This window comes from Corythoichthys intestinalis, unplaced genomic scaffold (assembly GCF_030265065.1).
Source record: "Corythoichthys intestinalis isolate RoL2023-P3 unplaced genomic scaffold, ASM3026506v1 HiC_scaffold_23, whole genome shotgun sequence".
Lineage (NCBI taxonomy): Eukaryota > Metazoa > Chordata > Actinopteri > Syngnathiformes > Syngnathidae > Corythoichthys > Corythoichthys intestinalis.
Window position 1 is genome coordinate 10,441,220 of NW_026651592.1, and position 12,706 is coordinate 10,453,925.

At 41.1% G+C, this 12,706-nt stretch overlaps 1 protein-coding gene across 4 annotated transcripts in view; it reads left to right on the forward strand.

Moving 5' to 3' along the window:
- The window catches only part of LOC130911245 (neuroblast differentiation-associated protein AHNAK-like), a 57,220-nt gene that overhangs the window by 38,735 nt on the left and 5,779 nt on the right, over positions 1-12,706 (forward strand). For all 4 annotated transcript variants that reach the window (XM_057829088.1, XM_057829091.1, XM_057829090.1 and 1 more), the window contains exon 8: positions 1,084-11,720. In XM_057829088.1, the coding sequence (XP_057685071.1) occupies positions 1,084-11,720 (10,637 nt within the window). The remainder of the gene's footprint in view (positions 1-1,083; positions 11,721-12,706) is intronic.

The following is a 12,706-nucleotide window of genomic DNA, read 5'->3' on the forward strand; positions in this document are numbered from 1 at the left end:
GCAGATCTGCTTTATGGTGATTCTCGGTTGAATCTTCACCCTCCTGACCAATTTTCTCTCAGCAGCAGGCGATAGCTTGCGTTTTCTTCCTGATCGTGGCAGTGACAAAACAGTGCCATGCACTTTATACTTACAAACAATTGTTTGCACTGTTGCTCTTGGGACCTGCAGCTGCTTTGAAATGGCTCCAAGTGACTTTCCTGACTTGTTCAAGTCAATGATTCGCTTTTTCAGATCCAAGTATGTATATTTTTGACCCAGCAGATTTGATCACTTTTTCTGTTAACCCATAATAAAGTCATAAAAGAACCAAACTTCATGAATGTTTTTTGTGACAAAGAAGTATCTGTTCCAAACACTCTATCGGAGAAAAATCAGAGTTGTAGAAATAACTGGAAACTCAAGAGAGCCATGACATTATATTCTTCACAAGTGTAAACTTTTGACCATGACTTTACATGCTACATGGAGTTTTTAGATCGAAACATGGTATGTACGCGATCATATCTCGTTAAAATCATGGCGTCTTTAATTCTGCTCTCGTTTTTTTTTCTAATATGCCCTCCTGTTTAAAATTTTGCTTTCCCCCCAAAATTGAGATTTTAAGATTTCCAATGATGTATCACACGTGCATATCGGACAATTTTGAAATTTGGCCAAATTGGGGGTCTCAGAGTGGAACTTCAAGTCACATGAGTGTTTTCCGCCATATATATATATATATATATATATATATATATATATACATATATATATAAATTGTCATAAATTTGAAAATAAAAATACACCAAATATCTTTTTTAATTCTTTCAATGCCATTGACAATGCAGGATGTCCAATCATGTGGCTCTTTTTCAGCCTTCTGCTGCGAATTGAAATGAATTTGTCACAAGATATTTTTTCATTCTTTCAATGCCATTGACAATGCTGGATATCCAATCATGTGGCTCTTTTTAATCCTTCTGCTGCAAATTGAAATGAGTTTGTCACAAGCAGACCTCCAATCTATGCGAACAGTTTCTAGCAATGTATTTTTTCCCCTTTTTTTGTGTCAGTTTTCATGCAAACGTAATCTTCTCTTAGATTTCCTCGGATGAAGACGAAAGGTCAGAGTGGAGGAAAAGAGGACAGTGGAAGACTGGAGGCAAAGGGGAAGTTTTCACCAGCTGAGATTCCTGGAGCCAAAGTGAAAGCCAAAGGAAAAGCTCCCAAGTTTGGAATCAACTTGCCTGTGAGCAAGGATGCCAAGTCTGTATCGGTGGAACTGGAGAAGCCGGACGTTAACATCCCGCCGCCATCTTTAGAGTTCAGTCTGCCTGCTGCGAAAGTTGTGGATGTGGAGTTGGGGGGACCGTCGTTGAGTTCCCCGGATGTGGAGTTCGCGCTCCCTTCCAGCAAAGCTGCTGCATCTTTGCCCGCTGGAAAGGTGGAAATTAAAGCTCCAAAAATTGAAATCAAAGGAGGAGATGCTGAAGTTGACATAGAAAAAGGCAAAAGTGACGGAAAACTACGAATGCCAAAGTTGAAACTTCCCAAAATGCGACTCTCGCGTCATTTGGATGAAATTGACGACGACAAAGGGAAGGTCACAGCAAAAGCAGACATTAGTATTCCGAAAGTGGAAATAACAGGGGGCGTTCCATCAATTCAAAAGCCTTCTGTTGACATCTCTTTACCAAAAGTCAAAGGAAAAACTGACATCAATGTAAAAACGACAATCAAGAAACCTGCAATAGACATTTCTGTGCCGGATGTAGAGCTGTCTGTTGGGAGACTTCCAGATGAAGTGGAGGGCACTTTCAAAGGACAAGAAATATCGATGCCTGCACATGATATTTCATTACCAACGATGGAATCCCCTGAACTGGATGTTGAAGGCACAGAAAGCAGAAGTAAATTCTGTCTCCCTTCCGCTGATGTTGGAGTAGACATGAGTCATTACATAGGTGGAGATGGAAAGTTCACCTTACCGAATTTTGATGTATCCCAATCACAAAATGTTCAAAGACCAGATGTTGAAGGAAGCTTCAAGTTGCCGAGTGTGGACTTGTCGCTTCCCAAAGGCAAAGAAGTGGACGTTGAGCTGCCAGATGTAGATATTTCTTTACCCAAAGTCAATCTTCCGGAAGGTGATGTCAAACTGAAAGGTCCAAAACTGAAAGGAAGAAAGTTAGAAATGCCAGACATCAATGTCTCACTTCCCAAAGGAAAACTCGATGGTAGCATTGCTCTTGAAGGCCCTGATATCAAAGGAGGAAAGTTCAAAATGCCAACATTAGATGTTTCATCCCCGAAAGTCAATCTTCCAGAGGGTGGTGTCAAACTAAAAGGCCCAAAACTTAAAGGAGGAAAGATGGAAATTCCAGATGTCGATGTCTCACTTCCCAAAGTTGAGGGTGATTTTGACATTGAAGGAGCAAAGTTCAAAATACCAACAGTTGATGTTTCTTTACCAAAAGTCGATCTCCCAGAAGGTAGTGTTAAATTAATAGGTCCAGAGGTCAAGGGAAGAAAGCTGGAAACACCTGACGTTGATGTCACAATTCCAAAAGTTGAGGGTGATATTAATCTTCAAGGTCCAGGCGTCAAAGGAGGAAAGATCAAAATTCCAAAATTTGATGTTTCTTTACCAAAGGTCAGTCTTGTGGAAGGTGGAGTTAAACCAAAAGGTCCACATATAAAAGGAAAAATGGAAATTCCAGATGTTGATGTCTCGCTTCCCAAAGTTGAGGGTGATTTTGAAATAAAAGGCACTGATGTGGAAGGGGGAAAGTTCACAATGCCAACTTTTGATGTTTCTTTACCAAAAGTCAGTCTATCAGAAAGTGATGCTAAATTAAAAGGTCCAGAAGTCAAGGGAGGAAAGATAGAAATGCCTGATATCGATGTCTCACTTCCCAAAGGAAAATTTGAAGGCGGTGTTGAGTTTGAAGGCCCTAATTTTAGAGGAGGAAAGCTCAAAATGCCAACATTTGATGTTTCTTTACCAAAAGTTAATCTTCCAGAGGGTGGTGTCGAACTAAGAGGTCCTGATTTCAAAGGAAAAATTAAAATTCCAGAAGTTGATGTCTCAGTTCCAAAGGGTGAAGGAGATTTTGATATTCAAGGCCCCGATGTCAAAGGAGGAAAGTTCAAAATGCCGACGTTGGATATTTCTTTACCAAAAGTCAGCCTTCCAGAAGGCGGCGTTAAATTAAAAGATCCAGTATTCAAGGGAGGAAAGATGGAAATGCCAGATGTTGATGTCACACTTCCCAAAGTTGAGGGTGATTTTCATCTACAAGGCCCTGATGTCAAAGGAGGAAAGTTTAAAATGCCAAAATATGATGTTTCTTTACCAAAAGTCAATCTTCCAGAAGGAGAAGTTCAACTGAAAGGTCCACAAAAAATGGAAATGCCAGACATTGATGTCTCAGTTCCAAAAATTAAGGGAGGTTTTGACATTAAAGGCCTTGATGTCAAAGGAGAAAAGTTCAAAATGCCAACACTGGATGTTTCTTTGCCAAAGGTTAGTCTTCCAGAGGGAGGTGTCAAACTCAAAGGCCCAAAAATCAAAGGACAGATCGAAACTCCAGAAGTTGATGTCTCCGTTCCGAAGGTTGAGGGAGATTTTGATCTTGAAGGCCCTAATATAAAAGGAGGAAAGTTCCAAATACCACCATTAGATGTTTCTTTGTCAAAGGTTAGCCTTCCAGAAGGTGGGGTCCAACTAAAAGGTCCTGAATTCAAGGGAAAAATGAAAGTTCCAGATGTTGATGTCTCAGTTCCAAAGGTTGAAAGAGATTTTGACATTGAAGGCCCTGATGCCAAAGGAGGAAAATTCAAAATGCCAACATTGGATGTTTCTTTACCAAAAGTCAGTTTTCCAGAAGGTGGTGTTGAATTTAAAAGTACAGAATTCAAGGGAGGAAAATTGGAAATGCCAGACATTGATGTCACACTTCCCAAAGTTGAGGGTAATGTTAATCTTCAAGGTCCTAATGTCAAAGGAGTAAAATTCAAAATGCCAACGTTGGATGTTTCCTTACCTAAAGTCAATCTCCCAGAGGGTGACGTCAAACTAAAAGGTACAGAACTTCAGGGAAGAAAGGTCGAAATGCCAGACTTAGATATTTCACTTCCTAAAGGAAAAGCTGAAGGAAAAATAGGAATTGAAGGGCAAGTTGGCAAAGGAGGGAAGTTTCATATGCCTTCTGTCGATATTTCTCTTCCTAAGATGAAAACTAAAAGTCCAGAGATCAATATTGAAGGCCCCGAATTTAAAGGTGGAAAAGTGTCCGCCCCAGATGTAGCTGTTTCTATTCCAAAGGTTGAAGGTCCTGAAGTTAATCTTCAGAGTCCTGATGTCAAAGGAGGAAAGTTTAAAGTGCCAACTTTCGATGTGTCCTTACCCAAAGTCAGAATCCCTGAAGGCGGTATTAAACTAAAAGGTCCAGAAATCAAAGGAGGAAAGATGGAAATGCCAGACGTTGATGTTTCAGTTCCTAAATTTGAAGGTGATGTTAATCTACAAGGCCCTGATATCAAAGGAGGAAAGTTCAAAATGCCACATTTGGATGTTACTTTGCCAAAAGTCAGTCTTCCAGAGGGTGGTGTCAAACTAAAAGGTCCTGAAATTAAAGGAAAAATGCAAATTCCAGATATTGATGTCTCAATTCCAAACGTTGAGGGAGATTTTGACATTGAAGGCCCTGATGTTAAAGGAGGAAAGTTCAAAATGCCGACATTGGATTTTTCTTCACCAAAAGTAAATCTTCCAGAAGCTGATGTTAAACTAAAAGGTCAAGAGCTTGAGGGATGCAAGATTGAGATGCCAGATTTAGATATCCCCAAAGGGAAAGCTGAAGGAAAAATAGGAATTGAAGGGCAAGTTGGCAAAGGAGGAAAGTTTCATATGCCTTCTGTTGATCTTTCTCTTCCTAAAATGACAATTAAAGGTCCAGAGATTAATATTGAAAGCCCTGAATTGAAGAGTGGAAAAGTCACTACTCAGAATGTAAACCTTTCCCTTCCCAAGGTTGAAGATGACCTGAGTCTTGAAGGTCCTGATGTAAAAGGAGGAAAGTTTAAAAGGCCAACCTTTGATTTGACTTTACCCAAAGTCAGTCTTCCAGAGGCTGATCTTAAAATAAGAGGTCCAAAAGTCCAAGGTGGAAAGATGGAAATTCCAGAAACCGATGTCTCATTTCCAAAAGGAAAAATTGATGGGGGATTCACTGTTGAAGGTCCTGATAGCAAAGGAGGAAAGTTCAAATTGCCTACATTGGATGTTTCATTGCCAAAGGTCAACCTCCCAAAGTTTGATCCAGATTTGGAAACGCCAAATATCAAAGGACAAGTTGAAGTGCCAAGTGTAGATATTTCTCTTCCAAAAGGAAAGGTTGAGAGCGATCTTGGCATTGAAGGCCCTCGTGTCAAAGAAGGAAAGTTTAAAATGCCACAATTGGATGTTTCTTTGCCAAAAGTGAGTCGTCCGGAGGTTGGTGTCAAACTAAAAGGTGCAGAATTTAAGGGAGGAATGATGGAAATTCCAGACATTGATGTCTCACTTCCCAAAGTTGAGGGTGATCTTGATAATATAGGACTTGAGGGAAAAGGAGCAAAGGTAAAAATGCCAACGTTTGACATTTCTCTGCCAAAGGTTAGCCTGCCAGTGGGAGGTGTCAAGCTGAAAGGTCCTGAACTTGAGGAAAGGAAGATTGAGATGCCAGATTTAGATATTGGATTCCCTAAGGGAAAAGCTGAAGGAAAAATAGGAATTGAAGGGCTTGTTGCCAAGGGGGGAAAATTTCATATGCCCTCTGTTGATCTTTCTCTTCCTAAAATGAAAACTAAAAGTCCAGAGATTAATGTCGAAGGTGTAGAATTTAAAGGTGGAAAGGTCCCCACCCCAAATGTAGATTTTTCCCTTCCAAAAGTTGAAGGTGACCTGAGTCTTGAAGGACCTGATGTTAAAGGAGGAAAGATAAAAATGCCAACACTTGATGTTTCTTTACCAATTGTCAATCTTCCAAAGGGTGGTGTAGAACTTAAAGGTCCAGAGCTCAGGGGAGGAAACATGGAAATACCAGACGTCAATATCTCACTTCCCAAGGGAAAAGTTGAGGGTGGTGTGGAACTCGAGGGCCCAAATGTCAAAGGAGGAAAGTTCAAAATGCCTTCATTGGATGTTTCCTTGCCAAAAGTAAATCTCCCAAAAGCTGATTCCCATTTGGAAGCACCAAAAGTTAAAGGAAAAATAGAGAAACCAAGAGTGGATATTTCACTTCCAAAAACAAAATTTGAGGGAGATATTGATATTGAAGGTCCAGATGTAAAAACAGGAAAGTTTAAAATGCCAACAGTTGATGTTTCTTTGCCAGATGTCAAACTTCCAGAGGGTGGGGTCAAAATAAAAGGTCCAGAACTCAAGGGAGCGAAGATTGAAGTTCCAGAAATGGATGTCTCACTTCCTCAAGGACACCTGCCTGCAGGTGTTGATATTCAGGGCCCTGACATCAGAGGAGGAAAGTTTCACATGCCTTCTGTTGACCTTTCTCTTCCTAAAATGAAATCAAAAGGTGCAAATATCAATATCGAGGTTCCTGATGTTAAAGGTGGAAAAGTCACAATGCCGACAGTTGACATTACTCTTCCCAAAGTAGAAGGAGAACTGGATCTTAGCTCCCCTGATCTCAAAGGAGGACAGGTAGAAATGCCAAAAATTGACATTTCTTTACCAAAAGTCAATGTTCCAGAAGGTGGTGTCAAAGGTCCAGAACTCAAAGGAAAGGTTGAAATTCCAGACCTTGATATTTCACTTCCAAAGGTCGAAGGGGATTTTGACTTTGAAGGCCCTGATGTCAAAGGAGGCAAGTTTAAAATGCCTAAACTTGATATGTCTTTGCCAAAGGTCAGTCTTCCAGAGGTTAGTGCCAAACTAAAGGGTCCAGACTTTGAAGGAAGGAAAACTGATGTCTCATTTCCCAAAGTTGAAGGAAATCTGGATGTTGAAAGCCCTGATGTTAGAGGAGGAAAATTCAAAATCCCAACATTTGATGTTTCTTTACCAAAAGTCAACCTTCCTGAAGGGGGTTTTAAACTCAAAGGTGAAGAATTCAAGGGAGGAAAGATGGAAATACCAGACATTGATGTCTCACTTCCCAAAGTTGAAGGTGATGTTAATGTTCAAGGGCCTGATGTCAAGGAAGGAAAATTCAAAATGCCAACGTTGGATGTTTCTTTACCAAAAGTCAATTTTCCAGAGGGTGGTATCAAACTAAAGCGCCCAGAACTCAAGGGAAGAAAGATGGAAATTCCAGACGTTGATATATCACATGAAAAAGGCAAAGTTGAAGCAGGTGTTGATCTTGAAGGTCCTGGCATCAAAGGAGGAAAGTTCAAAATGCCAATAGTTGATGTGTCTTTACCAAAAGCCAATCTTCCAGAGGGCGGTATCAAACTAAAGGGGCCAGAGTTCAGTGGGGGAAAGATTGACATGCCAGACTTTGATATATCATTCCCCAAAGGAAAAGCAGAAGGAGAAGCAGGAATTGAAGGCAAAGTTGGCAAAGGAGGAAAGTTTCACATGCCCTCAGTAGATATTTCCATCCCTAAAGTGAAAACAAAAGGCCCAGAGATCAATTTTGAAGGTCCTGGAAAAGTCACTACGCCAACAATTGATGTTTCTTTACCAAAGGTCAGTGCTCCAGAAGGTGGTGTTAAATTAAAAGGTCCACAAGTCAAGGAAGGAAAGATAGAAATGCCTGATATCGATGTCTCACTTCCCAAAGGAAAAATTGAAGGCGGCCTTGAGCTCGAAGGCACTGATTTTAAAGGAGGAAAGTTCAAAATGACAACGTTGGATGTTTCTTTACCAAAAGTCAATTTTCCAGAGGGTGGTGTCAAATTAAAAGGTCCTGAAATCAAAGGAAAAATGAAAATTCCAGAGGCTGACGTTTCAGTTCCAAAGGTTGAGGGAGATTTTGACATTGAAGGCCCTGATTTTAAAGGAGGAAAGTTTAAAATTCCAAAAATGGATGTGTCTTTACCAAGAGTCAATCTTCCAGAGGGTGGTGTCAAACTAAAAAGTCCTGAAATAAAAGGAAAAATGAAAATTCCAGAAGTTGACGTCTCGACTCCAAAATGTGAGGGAGATTTTGACATTGAAGGCCCTGGTTTCAGGGAAGGAAAGTTTAAAATTCCAACGTTGGATGTTTCTTTACCAAAGGTAAATCTTCCAGAGGGTGGTGTCAAACTGAAAGGTCCCAAAATCAAAGGAAAAGTGCAAATTCCAGAAGTTGACATCTCTACTCCAAACGTTGAGGGGGGGTTTGACATTGAAGGCCCTGATGTCAAAGAAGGAATGTTCAAAATGCCAACATTGGATGTTTCCTTACCAAAAGTCGATTTCCCAAAGGGGGGGATCAAACTAGAAGGTCCTGAACTCCAGGGAGGGAAGATGGAAATTCCAGACGTTGATGTCTCACTTCCCAAAGTTGAAGGTGATGTTCATCTTAAAGGCCCTGATGTCAAAGGAGGAAAATTCAAAATGCCAACGTTGGATGTTTCTTTACCAAAAGTCAATTTTCCAGAGGGTGGTATCAAACTAAAGGGCCCAGAACTCAAGGGAGGAAAGATAGAAATTCCAGACGTTGATATATCACATGAAAAAGGCAAAGTGGAAGCAGGTGTTGATCTTGAAGGCCCTGGCATCAAAGGAGGAAAGTTCAAAATGCCAATAGTTGATGTGTCTTTACCAAAAGCCAATCTTCCAGAGGGCGGTATCAAACTAAAGAGGCCAGAGTTCAGTGGGGGAAAGATTGACATGCCAGACTTTGATACATCATTCCCCAAAGGAAAAGCAGAAGGAGAAGCAGGAATTGAAGGCAAAGTTGGCAAAGGAGGAAAGTTTCACATGCCCTCAGTAGATATTTCCATCCCCAAAATGAAAACAAAAGGTCCAGAGATGAATATCGAAGGTCCCGAATTTAAAGGTGGAGATATCACTATGCCAACGGTTGACATTTCTGATGCAAAATTTGAAGGAGACCTTGGGTTTGAAAACCCTGACTTTAAAGGAGGAAAGATCAACATACCAACAATTGATGTTTCTTTACCAAAGGTCAATATTCCAGAACGTGACGTCAAACTAAAAGGTCCCGAAATCAAAGGAAAAATGAAAATTCCAGAGGTTGATGTCTCAGTTCCAAAGGTTGAGGGAGATTTTGACATTGAAGGCCCTGATATCAAAGGAAGAAAGTTCAAAATGCCAACGTTGGATGTATCATTACCAAAGGTCAATATTCCAGAGGGTGCCGTCAAACTAAAAGGTCCTGAAATCAAAGGAACAATGAAAATTCCAGAGGTTGATGTCTCAGTTCCAAAAGTTGAGGGAGATTTTGACATTGAAGGTCCTGATGTCAAGGGGGGAAAGTTCAAAATGCCAGCATTGGATGTTTCATTACTAAATGTCAATCTTCCAGATAGTGGTGTTAAGATAAAAGGTCCAGACCTTGAGATGAGGAAGATCGACATGCCAGACATCGATGTCTCATTTCCTAAAGGAACAGTGGGAGGACAAATAGGAATTGAAGGCCAAGTTGGTAAAGGAGGAAAGTTTCATATGCCCTCTGTCGATATTTCTCTTCCTAAGATTAAAACAAAGGGACAAGACATAGATGTTGAAGGTCCTGGTATTAAAGGTTCCTTTCCCAAAATAAAATCTCCAGGAGTAGACGTCAGTTTGGAGGGCCCTGGTGTAAAAGTTGCCACCCCATCAATGGCAGGAGAAGTTTCAGTCGAAGGTTCCCATAAACGTGGCACAGTCAAACTTCCGACTGTTGACATCTCAGCTCCGAAGGTGGATCTTGACTTTGGCCTCACCAAACCAAAAGGTGATGATGTGGAAGTTGCGCTTCTGAAGGCTGAAGGAAGCAGGCCTTCTTCTGGGGGAAGTTTTGAATTGCCTAATGTCTCACTGAAAGTCCCCAGTTTTACTCTTCCTAGGTTTAGTGGAAAGCGCAAAAGTGGTCATTTGGAGGTGTCCGGACAAAGCTCTGAAGGTGACATTTCTCTCGGGGCGCCATCAATTGAGTTGGACAGCAGAGTCAAAGGGAAACAAGCTCAACTCAAAAAGCCCCACTTTGGAGTATCCAAAACAGATGCAGATGTGTCTGTGTCTTGTCCTGAATTAGATGTCAATGTAAAACAGGGAGACGCGGACATTCCTAAACCAAATACCAATGCTGATGTGGAAAGTAAAGGTCGATTCCATGCACCTGATGTCACTATCAAATTCCCAAAATTCTCCATGCCAGGATTTGCTTCAAAAGATTTAGGAAAGTCAAGTGATGACTTTGAAGCTAAGGCGAAAGCCAAGATGCCCTCAGTTGAGCTATCACTTCCTGCCACTAAATCACCAGAATTGGAGGTTCTTCTCCCAAAAGCAGAGTTGGACATTTCAGAAGGTGACCTGAAAATTCCCAAAAAGCCTGTGATTGACGTGTCTGTTCCCAAAGTAGATCTGGCTGTCCCACTTCCTAAAACTGACAAAGGTGGTTCACATGTGAAGGGAGAACATACAGGTCTGAAACTGAAAATGCCAAGACTCGATATCAAAGGTCCAACTGGAGATCCTGAGCTGGACGTGCGACTTCAGAAAGGAGAGACTATGGTGGAAGTATCTGACTTAGAAACCAATAGCAAAATCAAAGAGCCCAAAGTCAAGGGTACAAAGTTCAATATTGGAATGCCAAAAAAGAAAAATGGTGGCGGTGTAAAAGTTGAGCACAAAATAACTAAAACTGGTATCTATGGTCCAACATCCACAAGCCACAATGGACACAAAGACGGAAACATTAATGTCCAAATACCCAGTCTTACATTACCAAGTGGAAGTATACAAAGCAAAGAAGGTTCAGCAGAATGTGGTCTCCCATCGTCATCTACTACAGTCCCCAGAATTCCAGACATCGATTTTGATATTGGCACAGCACAGGACGAAGAAGAGGAAAAATCAGGCAAGAAGATAAAAATCCCCAAGTTTGGTGTTCCGCTACCCTCCCTTTCTTCCCCGGAAGGTCGGCTGGAGATCTGTGGAACGGAGAGCAAATACGAGGGCCCCAAGGTTCCCAAAGTAAAGAAAGCAGTTTTTGTTTTGGTGAACCCCCCTCAAACTGACGATGTAACTTTATATACAGATGACGCCAAGGTGAAGATTCCAAAGTTCCAAACAAAGTCCACAGAAACACCAAAGTCAGGTGACGTTCCACTCAAGGGAGAATGTCCAAGTTCACGGTTCCACTTTGAGAAAGATTCAAGTCCTCACATGGGCTACAAAGTTGATGACGTGGCAGCGAGTGGAAAAGTCAAACTTCCAAAGGTAGAATTCACTTCTCCTTATGGCAAGAAACCTGCAGGTGACACCAACTTGGAAATAACAACCAGATTTGGAAAACCTTCATTATCAGGGAAAGACACTAAAGGGCTCCATATAAAACCGGGCAAGGTCTCATTTGGAGATTTTCCTGAGGAGTCTTCAACGGAAGTGGTCTCACACCACTCCAGAACGGAAAGGCTTGAACGTGACATCTCTGGATCGCCAGATGATTTTACCATGAAATTCAGCTCGACAAAGGTTCAATCCTGGAGCGAGGAAGACACTAGAGGAGACATCCAAGGGAGAAATTCTCCTCCGTGGTCCAAGGCCCCCAAATTCACCCTCAAGCCACACTCCACAGGTAAGCCCTTGTTTCTTACCTTGAACACAGTTGTTGTCATGACTAGTTACTTCTGCCAGTGGGTAAACCTAAGGAAGGTGAAAGTTATCTATTCGGTTCCGTATGTCTGTTTGTCTTTATGTTTGTGTTCTAGATAACTCAGGGGATTAAGGTTTTATTATCAAACTTGCAGAATATGTTAGTAATATGAAACATAAGTGGTGATTAAATTTGGGGCATTGAGTCAAAGGTCACAGAGGTAAGAAAAGGAATTATACGATATCTTGATAACAGATTAGACTATTTAAACCAATTTGCAGGGTTGTTGATTCATAAGAACAGAAAGACTAGTGGGGCATGAGAGGGGTGCCCACGCTACCAAATTTGCCAATGCGTAGGCAGTGGTATTCTTTTTCAGAGTGCCCCCCTAGTTTTGTCTTTTTATAAAACCACACTTGGACACCAAACAATAAACTGTATACAGTGGGGCAAATAAGTATTTAGTCAACCAGCAACTGTTCAAGTTCTCCTACTTGAAAAGATTAGAGAGGCCTGTAATTGTCAACATGGGTAAACCTCAACCATGAGACAGAATGTCGGGAAAAAAAACTGAAAATCACATTGTTTGTTTATTAAAGAATTTATTCCTAAATTAGAGTGGGAAAAAAGTATTTGGTCACCTACAAACAAGAAAGATTTATGGCTGTCAAAGAGGTCTAACTTCTTCTAACGAGGTTTCACTCATTATCTGTATTAATGGCACCTGTTTTAACTCATTATTGGTATAAAAGACACCTGTCCACAACTTCAGTCAGTCTTACTCCAAACTCCACTATGGCCAAGACCAAAAAGCTGTCGAAGGACACCAGAGACAAAATTGTAGACCTGCACCCGGCTGGGAAGACTGAATCTGCAATAAGTAAAATGCTTGGTGTAAAGAAATCAACTGTGGGAGCAACTAATAGAAAATGGAAGATATACAAGACCACTGATAATCTTCCTCAATC